Source organism: Botrytis deweyae (assembly GCF_014898535.1).
Source record: "Botrytis deweyae strain B1 chromosome Unknown BDEW_032, whole genome shotgun sequence".
Classification (NCBI taxonomy): domain Eukaryota; kingdom Fungi; phylum Ascomycota; class Leotiomycetes; order Helotiales; family Sclerotiniaceae; genus Botrytis; species Botrytis deweyae.
This window is the reverse complement of record NW_024066239.1, coordinates 127,731-149,527: the sequence shown is the minus strand read 5'-3', so window position 1 is coordinate 149,527 and position 21,797 is coordinate 127,731. Positions and strand designations below refer to the sequence as shown.

The following is a 21,797-nucleotide window of genomic DNA, read 5'->3' as shown; positions in this document are numbered from 1 at the left end:
ACAGAACTAAAGTCCAACGTTACTCAACCATACACTCGATGGACAGCAAAGGACTATCGTTAAAATCAATATTCCATACCTATATTCATTGTCCTCTCCAATTTCCCTCTCAAGTCTCCACGTCAAGAATCTTCCAATCAAATTAAATAATAGTTTTCTCTCCTCAGAGTCTCAATATGTCGTTCGTTCACCACAACCTTAAGAAACTTACAATATAAGCACAGACCATCCCCGACCTCCAAACCTCGGCTCGGCTCACACGTCCATTAACCTTAAGCTTCCCCAGATTTTCGGAAATGCTTCTTTCTACGCGCATCTCCCCGCACGTGCAAGCTTCCTATCCGCGACCCCTTTATCTTGATTTCTAATCGTGGCTCTATTCATGCTTCTCGAGTTTCAATGTCTATAACACATTTCTGTCATACTTCTTGCTTTACATTTCCAATTCCAGTTCCAGTGCCATTTCCATTGGTATCTAGAAGTATATATAAAGTCATCACTCCATCAGCATTTCAATTCTCCACCTTCAGAACGTTACCAGTGAGAAGATCACAATCACATTGTAGATTATTCCACACCACGAGAATCACTACATCTCCCCAAAGTCAAGGAATATTCTCCAGAATAGGGAGAAGACCGAGAAATATGACATCACCCGGCTCTCGATCTCCGAAGTCTGATTTGGAAAAACAATATACTTCATCTACTAGTAGTTCTAAAGTAGATAGGAAAGCCAAGAAAGAGATTGCTGTTCCACAGCCTAGTTCGAGGTGTGTGATATATCTTTACCATTTCCACTTTCTTCTATTCTTATCTCATTCTCATACCATACCCTCACGTGCCTTCACTCCAACTAACACCCCCCACAGTATCCTCCTCATCTCCCCCCAAAACCAAATTCTCCTCCTCCATCGTATCCGCACCTCCTCTTCCTTCCCCTCCGCCCACGTCTTCCCAGGTGGAAACCTCGATCCCTACCACGAATCACCCATCCCCCCTCCCTCCTCTCCTTCCCGTCATGTAGATTCCGAGATATACCGTCTCGGCGCTATCCGGGAATGTTTCGAAGAGAGCGGAATTCTCCTCGCTCTCCCTTCCCCATCCCCTTCCCCTCAAAACCCTGAGCAAAAAATCTCCCAAAAGGAAACCCTCCACATTGAAGAAAAAGAAATCTCGCGCGCAAGAAAGGAAATCCATTCCAGGAATATCAATTTCTCAACCTGGCTAGCCCAACAAGGAGGAATCCCCGATATCGATTCTCTCCATCCATTCACCCGGTGGATCACCCCTTCCAATCTCCCAAAACGTTTCACCACCCAGATGTACATTTATTTTCTCCCGTTATCTTCATCCTCGACGGAAGTAGAAACTGAGAGTATTCCCACAAACCAAGGAACAGAAAAAGAAAAAGACACCCACACAACCCCCACCCACGACGGCGGCATCGAACACACTGCGGCCGAATTCGCCTACTGTTCTACATGGCTCGAGAAAGCGCGAAAGGGAGAAATCATTCTCTTCCCCCCACAATTCTATCTCATGGAATTGCTTTCTCAATTTTTGCTTCCCGCAGGAAGCGATACCAATTCCACATTCTCCATAGACGAACTCTCCGCGCAAAGAAGGCAAGTCTTGCAATTCCTGCAAGGAGACGGAGGCGATGGGTCGGGAATTTTCTGGGGCGAGAAAGTCATGAGTCCGCTTTCGTTGGGGGTCAAGAGGAAAAATGGGGATGGGAGGGTGATATTGGGATTGGATGGACAGGGTCCGGAATTGGAGGGGAGGGGGAGGAAAGGAGATGGGAAGAGAGTTGTGCTTGTGAGGTTTGGGAAGGAGGGGCCTAGGGAGGTGGAGGTTAGAGAGAGGAGGGAGGTTTTGGAGGAGGAGAGGGGGGATAGAGAAAATGGGGCGAAGTTGTGAGGGGAGTAGGGGTGAATATGTACATATATCGTACACACATATATATGATACCGTGATTACAACATAGAGTATCCAACAATCCAACCTGCAATCCAACAATAAAGATCATCATATCACATCACATCATATCCCATCTCCAACCCAATCACAACATTCAACACACAACACTCAAAATTCAACACACAGTACAAATCACATGAAATATAGCATTAACATCAACACCAATACTAAAATAAAACACTGCCATTGCCATTACTTCTAATTCAACAAAAACAATAAACCCCCTATCTACCTCCATACCTACCTCCATACCTACCTATCTCCCTACTATCTAACTCATAAGTATCTAAATATCTACAGAATTAAATCCAACAACTTTCCCCTATTCCAACTACTCTCACCTCACACATCCAACTTCAACCCTTATATTACAATACAAGTATCTCATAACCTTACTACAAATATCTCATAACCTTATTACAAGTACCTATCCAACTATAATCCAATCAACTACAATCCAATCTAGTCCAATCCAATCCAATCCAATCCAATTCTAACCATTACACATCCCGAAATCTTGAAATGACAATAACTGATAATCATTCTATTATCCTGGTGTACCATAAGATGTGAATCTATTTTACGAATAATACCTATCTAACCTTACCTACGTAGTATCTCCAAAACAAAAAACAAAAAAAAAAGATCAATACAATTTAACAATATAAGTTTAACAACTGTACGATTTCATTGAAGAAGAAAAAAAAACAGCTATGAATAGATATGGATGTCATGCATGCTTGCATCCACCATATCATTATATACTGTATAACGCATGTGATTCATAATCATTCTCTCATACTCTCGTACTCATTTAATTCATGATTGAAAGAATATCCCTTCCATTCCATTCCACTCCATACCTATAACGCCAGCATTATTATTTTCCAGTACACACTATCATCCTCGTGAAGATCCGCGCGCAGATCTCATCATCCATTGTATTTTCCATACCAATTCCATTTCTCCCCATCATCTCAAATCCCATCCCCTTCCATCCCCTTCATCACCTTCCCATCTCGAGCCCACCCCATTAAAGCTCCTCCTCCTCACCCCCCGCCAACGTCCTCTCATCCGCATCCTCATCCCCCTCATCATAAATCTCATAACTCGGCCACGCCACCTCAAACTCTCCATCCTCCTCCTCCTCCTCCCCATCCTCTCTCAAAAACCGAAACGCCAACACCCCTCCCTCCTTCACCCCCACACTCTCCGGCGTATCCCCCAATCCCAACTGCAACTCCGTCCATCCAGCTTTGAGATCATGCACATCGAGCGGAACGGCCAGGGCGATATTTTTGACCGAGTCCGGGAGGGGGATTTTGCGCTCCGTGAGGGTGGTGGTGGTGGAGGAGAGAGTGGTGGTGGATTTTCCTGCGGGGTTGCCGGGGGAAGGGAGAGGGGAGAGGCCATCTGGGTAACGTTCCTGCAGGGTGGAGAGTAGGAGAGTGAGGATTTGTGGGAAGGTTTGGGTGGGTGCGACGAGGAGGAGAATGGTGTGGACGGTGTGTTTGAGGAAGAGGGTGAGTTTTGTGTCGCTGGGTGGGTCGAAGGTGCTGAGTTTGCGTTTGGGTGGCTGGTGGGAGAGAGGGGAGAGTTAGTTTTGGAGATGAGGTGGAGAGGGAAGGGAGAGGAGGGGAGAGGTTAGCTTACCATTTTGAGGGTTGGTTTGTTAGGTTTTGTTGGGTTGTATACTCGTATATGGATTGAATTGAATTGAATTCGAATCAGACTGAAAAGGTGTGTGATGATTTATTATTGATTGAACAATATAATGCCCAGGACCGTCTGAGATATTTGTGGTAATTTTAGTTTTCGATTGAGATTTATTTTTCTTTGTAAGAGATGGATGGACAGAAGACAGAAGATAGATGATAAGTACCAGTAGGCGGATTGAGAATAGACAGGCATCAGCTTCAAATGTCTTTTGCGACGCGATAAGCTTTATCAAATTCGCGAAAGCAGCTGATCTTTAAAAAAGTGATTTCTCCATTCTCCAGCCTTGTATTCTTCTGATTTGATATAATATACTACTCATACAATACAATACAATACAACCTCACTGGTCTATTGGCACGGCATTGTACTTCAATCTTCAGTCCGTAATATCAAACAGTCGATCAGTCAATCAGTCAATCAGTCAATCAGTCAATCAGTCAATCAGTCAATCAGTCAATCAGTCAATCAGTCAATCAGTCAATCAGTCAATCAGTCAATCAGTCAATCAGTCAATCAGTCAATCAGTCAATCAGTCAATCAGTCAATCAGTCAATCAGTCAATCAGTCAATCAGTCAAGCAATCAACAACCCAATTCCAAAACCATGGATTCCTCAACTCCCTCTCCTCCAACCACAGATCTCACCGACCCTCCCCCAACCCCCGAAGAACTTCTCGAAGCCCAAATGAAAGCCTGGCGCAAAGCTCACCACGAAGCCCTCGTCCTCGATTCCCGCATGTCCATACCCTACGGCGCACGCCTCCCCCTCTGCACATCGATATCTTTTCTCTGCGGCATGGCGCTGGGAATCTCCCACGGTTCTCAAGCTGCATCGTTACGTTTCCGCGCCGAGAATGCGCATCGATTGCCGACGTCGCCGACGGGGTGGTACTTGTATCATAAGAGTAAGAATTATAATACGGGGCTTGGGGGGGTGAAAGAGGGGTTGAGGATGGGAGGGAGGATTGCGTTTTGGACGGCGGGATTGTTGGCTATTGAGGATATGTGTGATCGGTGGAGGGGGAAGAAGGATGTGGTCAATACTGTGGTGGCTAGTTTGAGTGTTGCGGGAGGGTTTAGTTTATGGAGTGAGTTTTCTTTTGTTTTGTTTTCTTTTCTTTTCTTTTCTTTTCTTTTCTTTTCTTTTCTTTTCTTTTCTTTTCTTTTCTTTTCTTTTCTTTTCTTTTCTTTTCTTTTCTTTTCTTTTCTTTTCTTTTCTTTTCTTTATTTTTCTTTTTATTTGAGGGTTTGTATTTGAGGGGTTGTATTTGGTTTCTGGAGTTGTGCTTTTGCTTTTGCTTGTGATTGTGTGCGGAGTTGTGATTTCAATATGAATCAATGGATTATTGCACCAATGGTATTATTGATGCGTTGCCAATTTCTCCCTTGGTATGGGGGGAGGGTTGGCAAACGTAAATGGGAAAGGGCAAAAGACGGATGATTGATGGGAGAAGGTTCAATATAATTGAGGAATGATCAATACTAACTCCTCTTCTCTCCCCAGATCGATTCCCTATCATCACCGCCGCCAGAACCGCCAAAACAGGATTGGCATTTGGTATAGGATATGGATTATTACAAGATGCCGTTGGTTATGCAAGAGGTAGAAGATTGGGATATATAGATTTCTTAACCGGAGGAACGACAGGAAGAGGAGGAGGAGGAAAGGAAGAAGAAGATCTGAGACTGAGAGATGCCGAAAAGACCACAATATAAGAAGAAGAAAAGATGGATGGTGATGATGATGATGATGATGATGATAAAAATAATAATAAATGGAAATTCAATGGTAATTCAATGGTAATTATATCCACTTCATTATTCATTCCAGACTTTTCATCTCCATTCCTCTCTTCGATTCTCGGATCATGATTGAGGATAAAACATCTTCATCTCCAATATAAAGGTAATAGTTGAGTTATATCGGCGTCAATATTCGAATAGTTTTTGTTAGTTTACTCCATCTTGTCCATATCACCGACATCAAAGCACCATCCATTCGGTTTCCATCGGTTGTAGAATTCCCACAACTCTTGGGAGCATTGAAAGAAAGTCAATTCAACCAATCATATGGATGGATTTCAAAGTGGATATCCTGATATACTCACGATAAGCTTGGATCTCATGGTTGTCGACGGCATGTTGGTTTGGGGTTATCGATAAGCTTCATCATTTCCATTTCCATGTCCATTTCCATGTCCCCTCCTCGTCTCTTCGCTGTGTTGTATATGTTTGATTAGGTATTGATTATTGATTATTGATACCGTACTTACCATTCACTCACACCTCCGATTTCGCTGCTTTGATTTCTTCTTCATTTTCTCCTTGAATTCTTTTGTATCTCCCAAGTTCTCTTTTCCTATTTAAATTCCTCATCGATCCTGATTTCCTTCTCTATTCTTCTTTCCCTTCATTCCTGTTTGTTTGTACATATCAGTCCTTCTCGCAGTCAGTCAGTATTCATTGCGCAACATAGAGGAAACCGGGCCACAGAAAGAGAAACATAAAGCCGTATTGATACCTTTATTTGTCTATTTATCGACTTCAAAACTCCTTCACACTTTCCATCATGTCGAACTTGATATCTCGGAAAGCATTACTATGTTCTCGAAGACCATTCCTGATTGCACCTTCAAATTATAGAAGATTATCTTCTAGAACATCCCCTCTTCAATCTACTTATACTGGAAGTCCCACTTCAGCTTCTGCTGCTACGGATGTTCTTCATCCAATACAATCCAATACGGATTCAACATCTAAATCAGCTACTATGCCAAAGATTAGTCCGCTTTCAATATTACCTCTGAGTAATGTTGTAAGATCTTTGGTTATCAATACTATTTCTTCTTCTCCTGTAAGTCTTATCTACTATCTGAGTACTTTAAATATTCCCCCTTTAATTCTAGAGCGAAGCGAAAAAGCCTCCACGGCAGTGGCTCCCGGAGGGCCAGCGGAGCGTCATTTTGATTTAATCGTTTTGATTGAGTCATTTTGATTTAATCATTTTTATCTATTTTATTAGTTTTTTCTTTACTACTTATGTTACACTTATGTATCAAACTTTTACTAACCATTCCATCCTTTAATAATAGTTACTTCTCGCACCATCCCTCAAAATAATGACCATCCTCGCTCATTCTCAAAATCCCATCTTATCACCCGATCGCAATCCCGTTTTACGATTCTTCCTCAAAAATACCTTTTACAAACAATTTTGTGCTGGTGAAACCCATGCCGAAGTTCAAAAGACGGTTCGCGGAATTAAAGATCTTGGTTTCAAAGGCGTTTTTCTCTGTTATGCAAGAGAAGTTGAGAAATCACCAGGTGCCAATATCGATGTGGAGAAATGTGTCAAGAATGAAGTTTTACCTTGGGCCGAAGGTACTTTGGCGACTGTTCGATTAGCTGGTCCGGGAGATTTCGTTTCCATCAAGGTTACTGGAGCGGGAAGTTTAGCTCTACAGGCTTTGGAAGCAAAGGGAGTTTGTCATGATACACTCAAAAAGGCGATTGATGATATTTGTGCTCTGGGTGCAGAACGAGGTGTCAAATTAGCTTTTGATGCGGAACATGCTGCTGTGCAAGCGGGGATTGATCTTTGGACATTGAAATACATGAAGAGATATAATAAACCCGGCAAAGGAGGAGCAGTTATCTATGGCACTTATCAAGCATATCTCAAAGCCTGTCCCCAAGTCGTCGCAAACCACATGGCCATCGCGCAAAAGGAAAACTTCACCCTCGGAGTCAAATTAGTTCGAGGCGCGTACATGGGATCGGATCCGCGCGAATTAATCCACGATACCAAACGCGAAACAGATGAATGTTATGATGGCATTGCCGAGGCATTGATTCGTCAAACTCCCAATGCGATTCTGAAACCGGAAAATGGAGCGGAAAAAACATTCCAAGCTGTGGATTTGGCGCTCGCAGGTCACAATTTGGAATCGGTTCGAAAGGCACAGGTGATTCGTACCGAACAGGCTGAGAAGGGCGAAGAGCGCATCGAATTATGCTATGCACAATTGCAAGGTATGGCAGATGAAGTATCCTGCGAACTTGTCGCGGAGGGAAAATTAGCCGAATCGATGAATTCTTCACATGCGCAGGATTCAAAAGTTACAGTTCATGGAGGAATCAATGAATTGATTGGCGGAACCAAGGGGGGAAAAGATCAATTGCATCTGAAAACGGATATTCCAAAGGCTTATAAGTATTTGACTTGGGGAACTACTGGGGAGTGTATGAAATATCTTTTGAGGAGAGCGTATGAGAATCGAGATGCGGTGGGGAGAACGAGAGAGGGAAGAAATGAAATGGGTAGGGAATTGGTGAGGAGAGTCAAGGGGGTTTTTGGTGCGTGATGGGGTTGACGAGATCAGATGATGAGATGAGATGAAATGAGATGATACGGATTAAGGTCTTTTGATATATTGCATTGCATAGCGATGGATGAATGGGGTTGGATTGGGTTGGGTTGTTTGTTTTGTTTTATTTTGTTTTTTGGGACTGAATCGCATTTTGATATCTTGATCTCTTGTATGCGAGCGAGCTTTTTATGATGGCTACATATATACTATACCATACCATACCATACCATACCATACCATACCATACCATACCATACCATACCATACCATACCATACCATACCATACCATACCATACCATACCATACCATACCATACCATACCATACCATACCATACCATACCATACCATACCATACCATACCATACCATACCATACCATATCATACCATACCTAGTTTGTACGTATGTACCTACATAGGTAGCTGGAGATACTAGGAGATTAGGTAGTTAGATGAGTTAAATAAGCGAATACCAATACTTTTTCGATTACCTACCTAGGTAGATACTCGACTCTTTTGATTTTGATTTTGATTTTGATTTTGATTTTATTTTGATTTTGATTTTGATTTTGATTTTGATTTTGATTTTGATTTTGATTTTGATTTTGATTTTGATTTTGATTTTGATTTTGATTTTGATTTTGATTATATACTTTATACTTATTTGATTTTATTACTCGACTTCCCTTCTTCCTTTTCTACTTTCCTACTTCCTTTCCTACTTCCTTTCCTACTTCCTTTCCTACTTCCTTTCCTACTTTCTTTCCTACTTCCTTTCCTACTTCCTTTCCTATTTTCCTATTTTTCTACTTTTCTATTTTTCTATTTTCCCATTTTCCTATTTTTCTATTTTCCTATTTTTTTATTTTCTTATTTTTCTATTTTTTTATTTTCCTACTTTCTATTTTCTTATTTTTTATTTTCCTATTTTCCTATTTTTTTATTTTTTTATTTTTTTATTTTCCTATTTTTCTATTTTCTTACTTTCCTATTTTTCTATTTTCTTACTTTCCTATTTTTCTATTTTTTTTTCTACTTTTTTTCTATTTTTTTACTTTTCTATTTTTCTACTTTTCTATTTTTCTATTTTCTTATTTTTCTATTTTTTTTTATTCTACTTTTCTACTTTTCTATTTTTCTATTTTTCTATTTTCTTATTTTTCTATTTTTTTTTTATTCTACTTTTCTACTTTTCTATTTTTTTATTTTTCTATTTTTTTATCTTTTTATCTTTCTATCTTTTATTTTTCTATCTTTTTACTTTTTACTTTCTTTTCTATTTTTCTATTTTCCTACTTTCCTACTTTTCTATTTTTCTATTTTCCTATTTTTCTACTTTCTACTTTCCTACTTTCCTACTTTCCTACTTCCTTTTCTACTTTTCTATTTTCCTATTTTCCTATTTTTTTACTTTTCTATTTTCCTACTTTCCTACTTTCCTACTTCCTTTCCTACTTTCTTTCCTATTTTCCTACTTTTCTACTTTCTATCTATCTATCTCTCACTCTATATCCACATCAGAGTAGATATCCATAGATAGGTATTTTAATCAAAGCTGTTTATTTATTTATTGATTCATTTATTCCTCATGGGGGCAAGCCCCCAAACCCCCTTTTGCTCGCTGCGCTCGAATTTTAGGGCTTTGGATTTTAGATTTTGGGATTGATGAGGAGGATTAAGTTGTATTTTTATCTGCTTTACTTTACTTTGTTGATTTAATTTGTTGATTTATTGATTCATTGTCACTACTAGTTTATATTTATATCTTATAACACAACTTCCCACCATTCTCAATCCCAATACTGTTAATCCTACTACTACTCACCCTACGCATTCGCCCTCCCCAACCCCTCCTTATACCTCTTCAAACACCTCTCCCTACTAACCTTATGTTCCACAATCCTCTCTGGATATCCCATTTTCCTCGCCATCTTCGCCGCCTCTTTATCTCCATACGGTTCATGAATCGCCTTTCCCTTGACCCCCCTCAACTCCTCGACCCATTTGCGGATATACTCACCCTCTGCATCGAATTTCTCACTCTGCAGCAGCGGGTTAAAGATTCGAAAATACGGCTGCGGATCTACCCCCGTACTAGCGCAGAATCCCCATCCCCCGTTATTACTCGCAAAATCGCCATCAATCAGATGTTCCATGAAATATCTCTCGCCCATCCTCCAATCGAGGAGGAGATGTTTCGCGAGAAAAGAACCCACGATCATCCGGCTGCGATTGTGCATGTAGCCGCAGTGATTCAGTTGGCGCATGGCGGCGTCGACGATCGGATATCCGGTTTTGCCTTCCGTCCAGGCTTTGAAGTGGCTGTCGTTGTATTCCCATTCGATGTTGGTGTATTCGGGCTTGAAGGGTTTGTTCATGCAGACGTAAGGCCAGTGGACTAAAACGTGTTTGTAGAAATCTCGCCACGCGACTTCGGAGATCCAGGTTTGGATTCCTTGGTACCCGGCATTTAGTTTCTTGGTATTGTTGTGATCGCGCGCGGTGCGGATGGCGGTTCGGGAAGATAGGGTTCCGGATGCGAAATGTACTGAGAGGGAAGAGGTAGAGTTTAGAGAGGGAAAGTTTCGATGGTCTCCATATTTGTTTATTTTTTCATCAGCGAACTTCGAGAGTCGTTCGTGAGCTGCATGTTCACCTGCTGGCCACATGGATCGGAATCGTTCCTTTTCTTCTGCTGTCAAAGATTTATTCTTTGGTGCATCTGGAATTTCCGTTTCGAATAACTTTGCAAAAGATTTGCGCGCACTGGAAGGATTTTTTTCCGGGGCATCGAAAAGTTCGAGGAGATCCGAATTCTCATGAACATGCGCCACCCATGATTTGAACCAAGGAGTATAAACCGCATACTGTTTTCCCTGTCCACTCTTCAATTCTCCCGGACGAACCACACACGTATCATGTATCACATCCATACAGATACCCTTTTCCACACAAGCTCTCACCATCCTAGCTTCTCGTCTCAACTCATCGACTTCATATTCCATATTCGCATAGAGATGCGAACATCCCCATTCCCCCAATAATTCCAGAATCCTGCCTTCGACCTTCTTTCTCTTCTCGATCGTCTCAACATAAAGCGGGATATCCAATTTCGCCAGATCCTTCTTCAGAATCTCCAACGTCCTCAAAATAAAATCCACTCGTACCGGCGCCGTTAAATGTGCCTCGAAATCCTCAGGACTAACAATGTACATTGCCACGAGAGGAACCCCCAACTTTTTCGCCTTTTGACTTGCCATCCACAACGCCGTATTATCCTGCGTCCTCAAATCACACTTGAACCAATGAACCACACATTCCCCTCCTTTATCAATTCCCTTCCTCTCCTTTTCCGTTTCCGCAAGCGCAGTGTGTAAAGCCTCAATTGGTCTCTCCAATTCATTATTATTATATGCGATGGCGCGCGGATTACACATTTCATGGGGATAGTATTTCCTCAACACAATGCCATTTTCTTCCGCCTCTTTTGCGCTGTGATGCGGTTGTCGGAGTTCAGATAAATCGTGGTCATCGTCGCTGACTTTTGCTTTCTTTTTGGAGCCATTGAGATGGGAGATGGGTTCGGGAGTGGCACTAGCTTTACGTTTGGCGGATGCTGCTGCCGTTGCTTTTCTGGTGGACATGTTGAGGATTTGAGAGGTAGATATGCAGTTTCGATGCAGTGTTTGTGGTTTTGCGAGGAATTGAGAGAGGGGGAGAATAGTTTGTTGTGAAATGGTCAATCTTGATGGCGATTGCTTTAAAAATATGTTTCTCGTAGAAAGAGAAAACATCAAGTTTTCTTTACTTATTTCCAAGTCGCCGTCAATGCATATAATATAGATATATCACTTCAAGTCTTCAACACATCAAAGAAAGAAAAATGGATTTTTCCGAACACGAGATTCAACGCGACCAGCGCGTACTTTTTCGATCCAAGGTCAAAGACGTCACTATGCTGTCAATCGGGAGACAAAGGCTTGGCGACAGTAAGTAGATAAGCGATTGATTATCTTGAGCTAGCGTCGATCTAAATGCAGGGGAAGAGTTCGGTGTTTGATAGAGGACGACTTTTGGTCCTACTTTACGATATCTACGAGTACTTGCAGATTGATTAGAAAAAAATATATCCTCTTTTTTATTTACGTGTAGATGATAATAATGTCAAATAACATATTTCATACATCTCGATTTTTTAAACATATTAATAAGCGTATAAATAGTATTGCCTTGCTACTTTTCGGCTTTCTGGAGAATATATAATGGATATATATAATTATAAAAAGGAGTGCTCTTTAGAACCAAATGTAAGGATATATAATGTTGTTAACCTAAACGAACGTAGGTATTATGATGAATATTGAGGATAAACGTCGACTGCCTAGATTCAATATCCTAGAGAGTAGTAGACATAAGCTAGGTTGAGAGAATAAAGATACATATAGCATCCAGCTCACCCATCCAAAATCTGTAGTTAATCTAGAAATTTATTCCAAATATTTAACTCCTGTCTAGGTCTCTCCCTCCCCCCTCTCTCTCTACATATAAATACTACACAAATATCAATCTTTCTCCTCCCCTCCCACAATGTCCCCTCCTGTCTGTCCCCTTCCTCGCTCTCACACACATTACCTATACAACATGAGCTCAATTCCAATTCCCCAATACAGAATCATCTAATCCACCATAAATCCTCAATCTTAAGTATCTCAAACAACAAACGAAAATCTATCACATCAACCCGTGAAATATACAACCTCCATACGAAATCTGTCTCCCTCCATATACACAACATACCTTATTCTGAAATCCGATTCCACAATGTTTTCAGGCCATATCTTCATCACCATTACATATAATATCACATAACTCTCAATAACCCCATCACTCGTTCACTTTTCATTCATCATTCAACATCCATCAACCAAAACTAAAAAGCCCCCCAACCAGTGCATTCGCTTTACTAGACCACTCCACAATCCCTTGAAAGTCGAGGATATCGGAAAATCAAGAATAAGAGAAGTTGATATTTACTCATCTACTTACTCTCCACTCCTCTACCCAACAATCCTCATCCTCATTGCATGGCCAAGAAGCCCATATAATGATATGTTATAGGAAATCCACGAAATGCACAGTGTGTTCTGAAATTTAATCGTGTTGCACTTCCTCCTCTATTGGATTTCCAAATGATATCGCGTTTCTATACATCAAAACCCAAGCCTATGGATCATCGACATACAAATGCATAGATCAATTTGTATATACATATATTTGTGGACGTGGGAATCTCTATCTCAGATTTTCAAGACGCAGATGATATCTCCTCGTGTATTTTTATGCAATATACATATGACAATTGGCGTATATTGGAATTTATTGATCATAGCCCTTCAGTAAGGTTACCCAGGGGGATTTAAGGGCAAGAAAACGACAATTCTGGAATGTTACGTAACCTGTAGAAGAGCACAGCTAACTATCAATGATGCACCAGACAAAAAAGATTGTTCATTTCTATCTTGATCCAAAGACGGCGAGGGAATGTATTATTGAATATGTTGATTCGCAAAAATATATGTAAAGTGTCAAGTGTAGATTTTACTTTTCATCTCCCGGTGCACCCCTCCTTTCACACACATCCTTTTCATATCTCTCATTACGGGAGATACTCTCATTCCTCTGTACAAATTTCTCCCTCCTATTCTGTTTTCTCTCATCACAAGTATACCATCGAACATATCACTGAGAGTTCAACGAGATATTAAATGGTTAAAATTGGTATTCTAAAAGCAAAAGTCACATTACAAATAATTCTCTATATTTATTTCGGCTGCGTATTGTAAAAAGCAACATTTGATATATTCCACAAACCAAGCAGTCAAATAGGCGACCCCGTCCCAAAAGTTTGACTGTTCCTTTTTTGGCACCAACAAGATTTAGGAATTGGAATATTAAATAAAAATGTCGTGCCAACGTGTCTCGGCGGTGCATTCTAGGGGTACTATGTTCTCCTATCTCTCACGCGTTGAGATGGAAGAGAAAATGAGCAGACAACTTAGAATGTATTGAACATCAAATGCTTATGTGTGCTGGGTAGGCGAATAATGCGGTCAAATGTGCACGGCATGACTAGAAGATCCAGTTATGAGGGACAATTATGATATTATCCAAGGAGAACCGACAGATTTAATTGTCACTAGGAAGCACCTCAAATAGTAATTGGGCTCAGATGGTCTTATAATGGGAATCATAAATATTAGTAATGCTTCCACAAGAATCAAACTCCCTACAAATCAATTATGACAACTTTTGCAGATAGCTTGATCCCAACCAGAAGACACTCGTCATTCTATTGCATCAAGAATCGTGATAAAGGAGGCCTCCAAATAATATCCCTTCCAAAAAATGTCAGACCCGTATCTGTGCTCCAACGAGATGCTCTAACGTCACAGCTCATCAGAAGGCCAGTATAAATATCATTCTCCGGCTTGTCCTGCTAAATGGGTTAATGAAAACCATCAAGAAAGCAATCTGACTCCTCGAACAAGTGTATCACTTTGAAGTGTGGTCCGAGAAGTTTCGAAAAGCCGGTATGGAACGCGAAAGGTGCTAAACGTTAAAAGAAGTATTCGGTCCACACACTATCATTATCACCGTCACCAAGAAAGAAAATTAATTTGTTGGGTGTGGAATGTATCGTCGATTCGTAATCACAGATGTGAAGTGGCTATTTCAGCATATGATAGCCATAAAGCTCATTCTTCCTTCACTTGATGTACGTCCTCTATTTCTTCAATCCCCATCCTTCCCAGGTATCCCAGCCAGAAAAATTGCCCAAATCTATTCAAACCAATCAGTCCCGAATTCAAACAATTATAATATCGAAATCGTATCGAGTCGAGGGAAACCCTACCGAAAGAACCGAATAGTGCGAATTTATCTTTGGGATTGACCACTCCAGACGTTCTTCAACAAACCATCACGTTGAGCCAATCTGTTCAAAGAATCGTCGGACTCTCCCATAGCTCTGATGAAACCGCAAAGAGCGTAAACTTGGTTCTCGCCGGTAGCGCGTCCGTTCTCGTCGACCTTTGCGATGGAGATTTGGACGGATCCGTGGTCCTTGGCCTTGATGATACGGTTGGTGGCGCTGCACTTACGTGGAACGTAACTGTATGAAGAATTAAAGATTAGAATCCATTTTCAAGACCTTCCCACGCAACAATTGTGAGCGCATATCGAAAATTGGTAAAAACGTACAGATCAACGAGTTCTCCCTTGTCGTTTTCCATTTTTGCGACTTGTTGGTTGGTGAGAAGAAGAAAGGTTTAGGGATTTCTTAAATTGGCGTTGATGTCGTCGAGGTTGAATGAAATTGGAATTCGATCGTGGGGCTTGGAAAATGAGGGTTTATGGTAAGCGAGAGATTTTCTGACTTGGTGCCATATATTCAAGGTTTTCGTGGCTGATGTGATGTGGCTCATCAATTGTTGGCGGCTTGGATCAATTGACATGTGACTTGGCGCACTTTTCGAGTCAGGTTTCAAACTAGTGGCGTGAACTGCTTATTCGTATTCGTAAACAAAGATCGAGGTTCTGTAGAGTGAAGATTGCGCCCACCAACGAGTATCAATATTATGAATTGAAGTATCAGTACACTTCCTTAGAGTTTCACATTATATCCATATGAAAGTTTCAATCAGCAGTTTTGCGCCTTCTACTTTTAGGACATCGCGCCTGGCGCAAAGTTCCTTCATGTAATAGTATCAATATGGCTACTACAGATGTCTTCATTATCTCCTCTTCGCCGCCGCGACAATCGGTATCTTACAATGCATCTTCACCACCTTTACCTTCTTTGGAGGAAATGATCAAGCAAAAGAAAATCCCCAACCTTCAAAGAGGTAGTGGGGCTGCATCTATTCCCTTAGACGCGACAGCCACCTTCACGAGCGCGTCAGCTTTATTACGAAGAGGTTCCTCTGGATCTTTGCAAGGATTTGATACCGCTCGATCACTAGCGACGACCACGAAACATGTTGAAAATGAACAAAAGAAGACTGCGAAGCCCAAAGCTCCACGAAAACCCGCTGCGAAGAAGGGAGATGGGCCAATTGAGAAAGTGACAAAGGCACCCCGGAAGACTACAAAGAAGAAGGGTGAGGATGAATCAGAGGAAGTTGTAGAAGGAATTGTGGATGGGATAGAAGAGGGTACGGAGACGATTCCGCAAAAGAAACCACGAAAGTCCAGAGCTAAGAAAGCGGGTGATCTTGGAGGAGTCGGAGAGGATGAGGGTATTACGGGTGCAATTGTGCCAGACGCCCCAAAGGCGGCAGTGGAGAAGAAAGTGCGCAAACCGAGAGCTAAGAAATCCGATGATGTTACATGTGAGGGGGTGAAGGAGAAAGCTCCGCGCAAGCCTAGGGCGAAGAAAACCGATGTTGAAGCTGGAAGTGAATCCGTGCCAAAAGAGAAAGCAGTAAGGAAGCCGCGAGCTAAGAAATCGGACGGGGACATAACTGCACAACCTAAGATACCTAAGGGTAGAGTGACTAAGACCACCAATGCCTCAAATCCGGACAAGATCGAAACTCCCAAAGCTGATAGAGTCAGCAAGCATTTTGCATCTAATCCTGTCGTCAAAGATATACTTGCAGAGGAAGGATTCGGTTTAGCTGAGGCGGTCAAGAGAAGAAAGAATTGGACCCCACCGAAATCGAATCAAGTCCTAGCTGAGTATGACGATAGTCCAGAAGCTGGCGGCTCGAGCTCCAATCAAGGATTTACAGAACTATTGGGAAGTTTTGGTTTCAGCAGTAGTGAGGCAAATTCTATTGAGAAGCGGATATCCTCAGGTGTATCTAATGGAGCTGCTGCAACAAGGAAACGGAAACTAATCGAGCTGGTTAATACCAATATTCCTACAGCAATTGGTACAAAAGCTGCAAAGGAAAAGGCTGTGAAGAAGAAGGCTAGAACTCTCACGGACCTTGCAACTTCTGCTTATGCAACAACAGAAGATGATGATACCATTAACAATGCGCCTGCGCCCTTGCTTCAATACTTCCCGAATGCAGCCTCTGGAGAAGTCACAGGTGATGGCTTCAAGATGCCCTCCAAACCAAGGTCAAAGAGTCCAGTAAAAGGATTATCGAAATCAAAAAAGGGCTCCGCAGAAGAACCAATTCTTCTCTCCCCAGAATCTGCGCTTAAGCAAGTTGGTAACCAAGATTTTGTATTTGGAACTTCAAGTCAATTAGCAAGAGAGGATTCACCTTCGTTATTACGCGACCTGCATGATGCTATGCAAGCATCGAATGCATTAGATGATTATGACGATCCTTTTATTTCGCCGCCTACGAAAATAGCCGAAAGAGCGAAGGCTGTAATAGCTGCGAAGCGAAATCTTTGGTCCATCGCAGCGCGTGATGATCATGGGGATCTGATGGATATTGAGACGGTAGACTTGGCACAAACGCCTGTTGCAAAGCCGGACAGAATAATACTTTCTCAAAAACCTTCATCGTCATGGATCACTCCTGCTAAGAACGAGTGGTTCGATATTGATGAAATTGAAGATAATCGACCACCTTCCACTCAAGTTCCAGTGAGACAAATGGGACCGATTGAGATGGCCATCAATTTGGAACTGTCAAACAGCCCTCTTCAACCTAAGAATTCTTCCAAGGATGTCTCTACTTCTTCTCCACAAAAGAAAAATCCCAAGGCTTCCGTCACCAAAAGTACTCCTAAAAAAACTACAGCCGCTAAGATGCCTGACTACGAATCTTTTACTACGCCACAACTATCCAGAGAAATTCAGAAATATAAATTCAAACAAATCAAAAGTCGTAAAAAGATGATTGATTTATTGGTTCAGTGTTTTGAGAGTCAGAACCGTCCGGCGTTAGGTGTCCTGCAGGGTAACATACCAATCGCGTCTCAAGGGCCATCCGAAATCTCTAAAGCTGTAGCCAGTTCATCCACACAAGTCGAATCCAGCATTTCTTCTTCTCAAAGAGGTCGTGGACAGTCTACTAAAGATACTACCACTATCAAGTCGAAGGCGAAGTCGAAAATTACAGATTCAGTAGCAATTTCGGAAATGGACAATGATATCCCTCTCTCCGAGCTTCGTACACCCAAAAAGCCGAAGAAGGGAAAACAACCCATCGAAGATGTCTCTGATTCTGATCACCCTATGACACCTTCGCCGCCACGAAGATCTCCATCTCAGATTCGGAAAGCTTCCAAAGCTCTAAAATTATCTCCTGTTAAAAACGATCAAGATGATGAGGCTCAACAAGCACAACTTTTCACTCATATTTATACTGCCATCACCAGTGCGCCACCATCACAAGATCCCTCAAATCCAAGCTGGCATGAGAAAATACTGCTTTACGATCCTATTGTGCTGGAAGATTTGGCATCATGGCTGAATACGGGAGCGTTGGGTAAAGTTGGTTGGGATGGGGAGGTGGCTCCGAAAGAGGTTAAGAGATGGTGTGAAAGCAAGAGTATTTGTTGTTTATGGAAGGAAAATCAGGGGGGTGGGGCAAGGAGTAGATATTGATTATGGATATGAAGTTGTTGTGACTTGGTCAGTTGCCTTTTGCTGTTTAATGTTTAGATACCCTGTTTTGTATACATATCGTTATGGGCTCATGGATTTGCTGGATATGCAAGTGCGCTCGTCTACTTTGGTGAAGGATAAAGAAAACACAATATTTTTTCCATCTCATTTCACCTTTCTGGGGTGCTCACGTATCTTGCAAACATTGATGGATTTAGTAGCATCGACATATTCGGCATTTCAAGTCGGAGGAAAAATACCAAGGTCTCAGAAAAGAATCAGAATAGCTTTCAGTGTTGCGGTTAAATTCAAACTTTGCTAGCGCCAAAAGTTTATAATGTGGTCCAAACATCTCAGGAGGAGAACCTGGGGTTTCGCAAAACCCCTTCGCCTGAAGAACCCTTGTCAAAACAGGAGCTTATTGGGAATCTCACACATCAACTGTCTCTAAAATTATTGCCAGTGTAACATTCTATTTCCATTTCACCCTAACTCTTAATTTCATCGCCAAGGTGATGCGAGCGGTTTTCTATGAGATAAATTTCACTGGAGCATTTCATGCTCGCTTGGCCAAAGCAGTCCGATGTCTCGGATGAATTTGCCTTGATAGTTCATCTGATTGTTTTCATCTGTTAGTGAGATAAGATGAAGTAATGTGATAATGCAATTATTTTATTATAAGTTCACTTCATTCTTTCACTATGTTTTCCATTTTCTCGTTGCGTTTCCATCTCATTGATTGTTCTATTTTTACTATTCATACATTCTTTTCAGCTGTGCTGTAGACTGTTCCGCCTCTAAATTCTATTGATTTTACCTTTACACATATATCGATATCTATATACATAAAACTTCTTCGAGGTCAGCCTTCAATATTTAATAAATACTAAAAATGCAATTTTCCAACCTCGCAATTCTCTTCTCGCTCTCAGTAGCAACTCTCGCAGCACCAATCGATACAGTCAAACGTGCTACCACAAAAGCCACAAGTGCTAGTGTTCTCACTGCGGGAGACTACAGCACCTTCCAAGTTTCTGACGGAGTAGCCGGAGATGCTCTGGCGGAAGTCAATGCCAAATTTCCTGTACGCACTCTCCATCAATTTTCTTTGTCTATTCCCGTCTTCAGAAAGTCTCAGCTCCTAACAAACCCCTAGATTGATACCTCAAACTTCGCCGGTGTTTCTGCTGCTGATTTAGCTATAATAACCAAAGCTGCTCAGATTTCCGAGGATGCTGAAGTAGGTACCGGTGGTTTTAATGATGCTATTGATGCTGCAGGTGGAACGAGCTCTACCGCTGGTGCTGCGTTGCAGGTTGGAAAAATCAAGAACAAGGTCTTGAAGTTACAGACAGATGTGTTGAGGATTCAGATACAGACTGCACAGGGAAATGCTGGGAGTGAGTTGCTCCCTCTTCGTGTCTTTTGGGGTAGAGGATAAGGTTGAAAGATGGTGCTAACGAAGAATCAGGCTCGAGTGAACTTGCAGCACAGCAAAAGAAGCTGGCGACGAATGTTGCGTTAGATGTCGCGCAAGCGGGGAAAACTAGCAAGAGTATTAGTTTCTCGGGGACAGATTAACTTTAGGGTGTGTGGAGCGTAATGTTGGAAATTTAAATGTGTATTGAATAAGTATGGTAAGCGATTTGAAAGAAGTCAAAAAATGAATAATATTGAAGCACTGAATCATTCATCTTTGTTCCACGGCATAAAAATTGTCTTTTCTCAAATCACTCAAACCATTTCGACTTTCAATTACTTTCAAAGCCTAGACCAGTCATGAGTGAAGACCGTCAGGGTGATATTGAATACACGTGAGATTTTATTGAGTATCGATACCAATATTGATTCAAAAGATGACTACTTAACACAACTCGATAGACAGCACACTACTCATATTCATAGAGTAACCCATCACCAAAACTCACAGTTCCTACTGAGTTCGCGATAATGTGGTTCAAACTTCCATCTTCGAATCTTCAATCGCCTATTTTCATAATCGCTTGCCTCCCATTCATCGCCAGTCTTCTTTAGAACATAAACTCCTTTCCTCTCCACTAAGCCGGTAATTCCTAGCGCGGTAGGTAGACTTGAGCGCACATTTCTGGAGGAAGATACGGTTCATATCCTCCTTGGACGTGTATTTAAACTTCAGATCAAGCTCGAACGTGGCCCCAAACCGCAATCTATTTGCTTTTATCAGCTGCTCAATATGGGGCATCCTGGAAGACCAATGTTCACAAATCGTGATAAGCCTCAGCCCTGAAAGCTTGCTCCAGTTATACGAACAAACTTCTGTGGTAGAATCGATTGTCCCAAAGCTGATGTTCTGAATAGAGTTCGCTTGCTGCAAAGATACATGACAGACAAATTTTGTCGCAACAGAGTCATTTTTGAATGCAAAGGTGTTGCAACTCCAGCCTGACTGACCGATGTGTTTGGTTTCATGGTAAAACTGTCGGCTCACCAGCCAAAGACGGGTGACAGGATATTGCTGTTGGTAAAAAATGCCACCTTTGGTCCATTGCTTATAGCGGATGTGATTTTGCTGTCGCCAGCGGCATTCGTGGGGTTGATAATTTACCATGACGTACTGAGGAGTAGGTGCGAGTAAATTGTGAATCTGATTGCGTACTTCTGGTGGGAGAGAAAAAAATGCAAAACATTTGTCGTCCCGTTGCAAACTATTCTAGCATCAGTTGCTAATCTTTACAGAAGTGGAGTGACGCCATACAGTCTTTGTGGGGCAGAAGCCGGTCCTATTTGAATTTTTGGACGTTTGGAATCATCTTCCTCAGTCATAAGATCTCTCTCTACGCACCAAGATGGAGGTGGCCTTTGTCTTCCCGCGTGTAAATATATTGGAAATGGTAAGGATCGAAGAACCTTTTTCGACTTCAATTCTGTCCATCTTGTCTCTCCAATACGCTGTCTGGGGAGTTTTGTACGACTAGACGACACTTTGAACTCTCTCATCTTTGCGAGTTCGACTTGTATAACGCACAACAATTTGATTAAAGCTGCGTTTCGGTGGGCGAAGTAGTTCTGATAGACATCAATCAATCTAAGCTGCACAAATATATGAAGAATGAAGTTATCTGGCTCAAATATCACTATCCAATATGATACTGAAAAATTGACAATAATTGGATG

General features: G+C 41.6%; 9 protein-coding genes across 9 annotated transcripts; 5 read left to right on the top strand and 4 right to left on the bottom strand.

Annotated features, from left to right (window-relative positions):
• Positions 1 to 399: 399 nt before the first annotated feature.
• EAE98_009945 (uncharacterized protein) lies at positions 400 to 1,920 on the top strand (the record flags this gene model as incomplete). Its single annotated transcript, XM_038957566.1, has 2 exons — positions 400 to 770; positions 870 to 1,920. 2 exons carry the CDS (start codon positions 400 to 402, stop codon positions 1,918 to 1,920), a joined length of 1,422 nt encoding a protein of 473 aa, XP_038806029.1.
• A 1,093-nt stretch (positions 1,921 to 3,013) lies between these two features.
• On the bottom strand, positions 3,014 to 3,636 carry EAE98_009944 (uncharacterized protein; the record flags this gene model as incomplete). Its single annotated transcript, XM_038957565.1, has 2 exons — positions 3,014 to 3,556; positions 3,634 to 3,636. The coding sequence occupies 2 exons, from the start codon at positions 3,634 to 3,636 to the stop codon at positions 3,014 to 3,016; spliced, it is 546 nt and encodes a 181-aa protein (XP_038806028.1).
• Positions 3,637 to 4,302: 666 nt separating this feature from the next.
• EAE98_009943 (uncharacterized protein) lies at positions 4,303 to 5,414 on the top strand (the record flags this gene model as incomplete). Its single annotated transcript, XM_038957564.1, has 2 exons — positions 4,303 to 4,786; positions 5,203 to 5,414. The coding sequence occupies 2 exons, from the start codon at positions 4,303 to 4,305 to the stop codon at positions 5,412 to 5,414; spliced, it is 696 nt and encodes a 231-aa protein (XP_038806027.1).
• An 853-nt stretch (positions 5,415 to 6,267) lies between these two features.
• EAE98_009942 (uncharacterized protein) lies at positions 6,268 to 8,062 on the top strand (the record flags this gene model as incomplete). The annotated part of the gene is made up of 2 exons (XM_038957563.1): positions 6,268 to 6,552; positions 6,791 to 8,062. The coding sequence occupies 2 exons, from the start codon at positions 6,268 to 6,270 to the stop codon at positions 8,060 to 8,062; spliced, it is 1,557 nt and encodes a 518-aa protein (XP_038806026.1).
• A 1,832-nt stretch (positions 8,063 to 9,894) lies between these two features.
• Positions 9,895 to 11,712, bottom strand: EAE98_009941 (uncharacterized protein; the record flags this gene model as incomplete). The annotated part of the gene is made up of 1 exon (XM_038957562.1): positions 9,895 to 11,712. The coding sequence occupies one exon, from the start codon at positions 11,710 to 11,712 to the stop codon at positions 9,895 to 9,897; it is 1,818 nt and encodes a 605-aa protein (XP_038806025.1).
• Positions 11,713 to 14,132: 2,420 nt separating this feature from the next.
• Positions 14,133 to 15,461, bottom strand: EAE98_009940 (uncharacterized protein). Its single transcript, XM_038957561.1, has 3 exons — positions 15,329 to 15,461; positions 14,982 to 15,239; positions 14,133 to 14,908 (listed from the first exon to the last, which is right to left on the bottom strand). Exons 1-2 carry the CDS (start codon positions 15,358 to 15,360, stop codon positions 15,005 to 15,007), a joined length of 267 nt encoding a protein of 88 aa, XP_038806024.1. The 5' UTR covers positions 15,361 to 15,461; the 3' UTR covers positions 14,133 to 14,908; positions 14,982 to 15,004.
• Positions 15,462 to 15,839: 378 nt separating this feature from the next.
• Positions 15,840 to 18,644, top strand: EAE98_009939 (uncharacterized protein; the record flags this gene model as incomplete). Its single annotated transcript, XM_038957560.1, has 1 exon — positions 15,840 to 18,644. One exon carries the CDS (start codon positions 15,840 to 15,842, stop codon positions 18,642 to 18,644), a length of 2,805 nt encoding a protein of 934 aa, XP_038806023.1.
• Positions 18,645 to 19,335: 691 nt separating this feature from the next.
• EAE98_009938 (uncharacterized protein) lies at positions 19,336 to 20,391 on the top strand. The gene is made up of 3 exons (XM_038957559.1): positions 19,336 to 19,728; positions 19,801 to 20,044; positions 20,116 to 20,391. Exons 1-3 carry the CDS (start codon positions 19,537 to 19,539, stop codon positions 20,223 to 20,225), a joined length of 546 nt encoding a protein of 181 aa, XP_038806022.1. The 5' UTR covers positions 19,336 to 19,536; the 3' UTR covers positions 20,226 to 20,391.
• A 267-nt stretch (positions 20,392 to 20,658) lies between these two features.
• Positions 20,659 to 21,620, bottom strand: EAE98_009937 (uncharacterized protein; the record flags this gene model as incomplete). Its single annotated transcript, XM_038957558.1, has 2 exons — positions 20,659 to 21,328; positions 21,379 to 21,620. The coding sequence occupies 2 exons, from the start codon at positions 21,618 to 21,620 to the stop codon at positions 20,659 to 20,661; spliced, it is 912 nt and encodes a 303-aa protein (XP_038806021.1).
• Positions 21,621 to 21,797: the final 177 nt, after the last annotated feature.

What these genes read in the sequence shown, in the direction of transcription:
- EAE98_009938 (XM_038957559.1), top strand. Translation starts at nt 19,537, where the DNA reads ATGCAATTTTCCAACCTCGCAATTCTCTTCTCGCTCTCAGTAGCAACT. An exon ending in AAGTCAATGCCAAATTTCCT is followed by an intron (nt 19,729 to 19,800) that starts GTACGCACTCTC and finishes ACAAACCCCTAG; the next exon opens with ATTGATACCTCAAACTTCGC. An exon ending in TGCACAGGGAAATGCTGGGA is followed by an intron (nt 20,045 to 20,115) that starts GTGAGTTGCTCC and finishes ACGAAGAATCAG; the next exon opens with GCTCGAGTGAACTTGCAGCA.
- EAE98_009940 (XM_038957561.1), bottom strand. Translation starts at nt 15,360, where the DNA reads ATGGAAAACGACAAGGGAGAACTCGTTGATCT. An exon ending in AAGGGAGAACTCGTTGATCT is followed by an intron (nt 15,240 to 15,328) that starts GTACGTTTTTAC and finishes TTCTTCATACAG; the next exon opens with TTACGTTCCACGTAAGTGCA.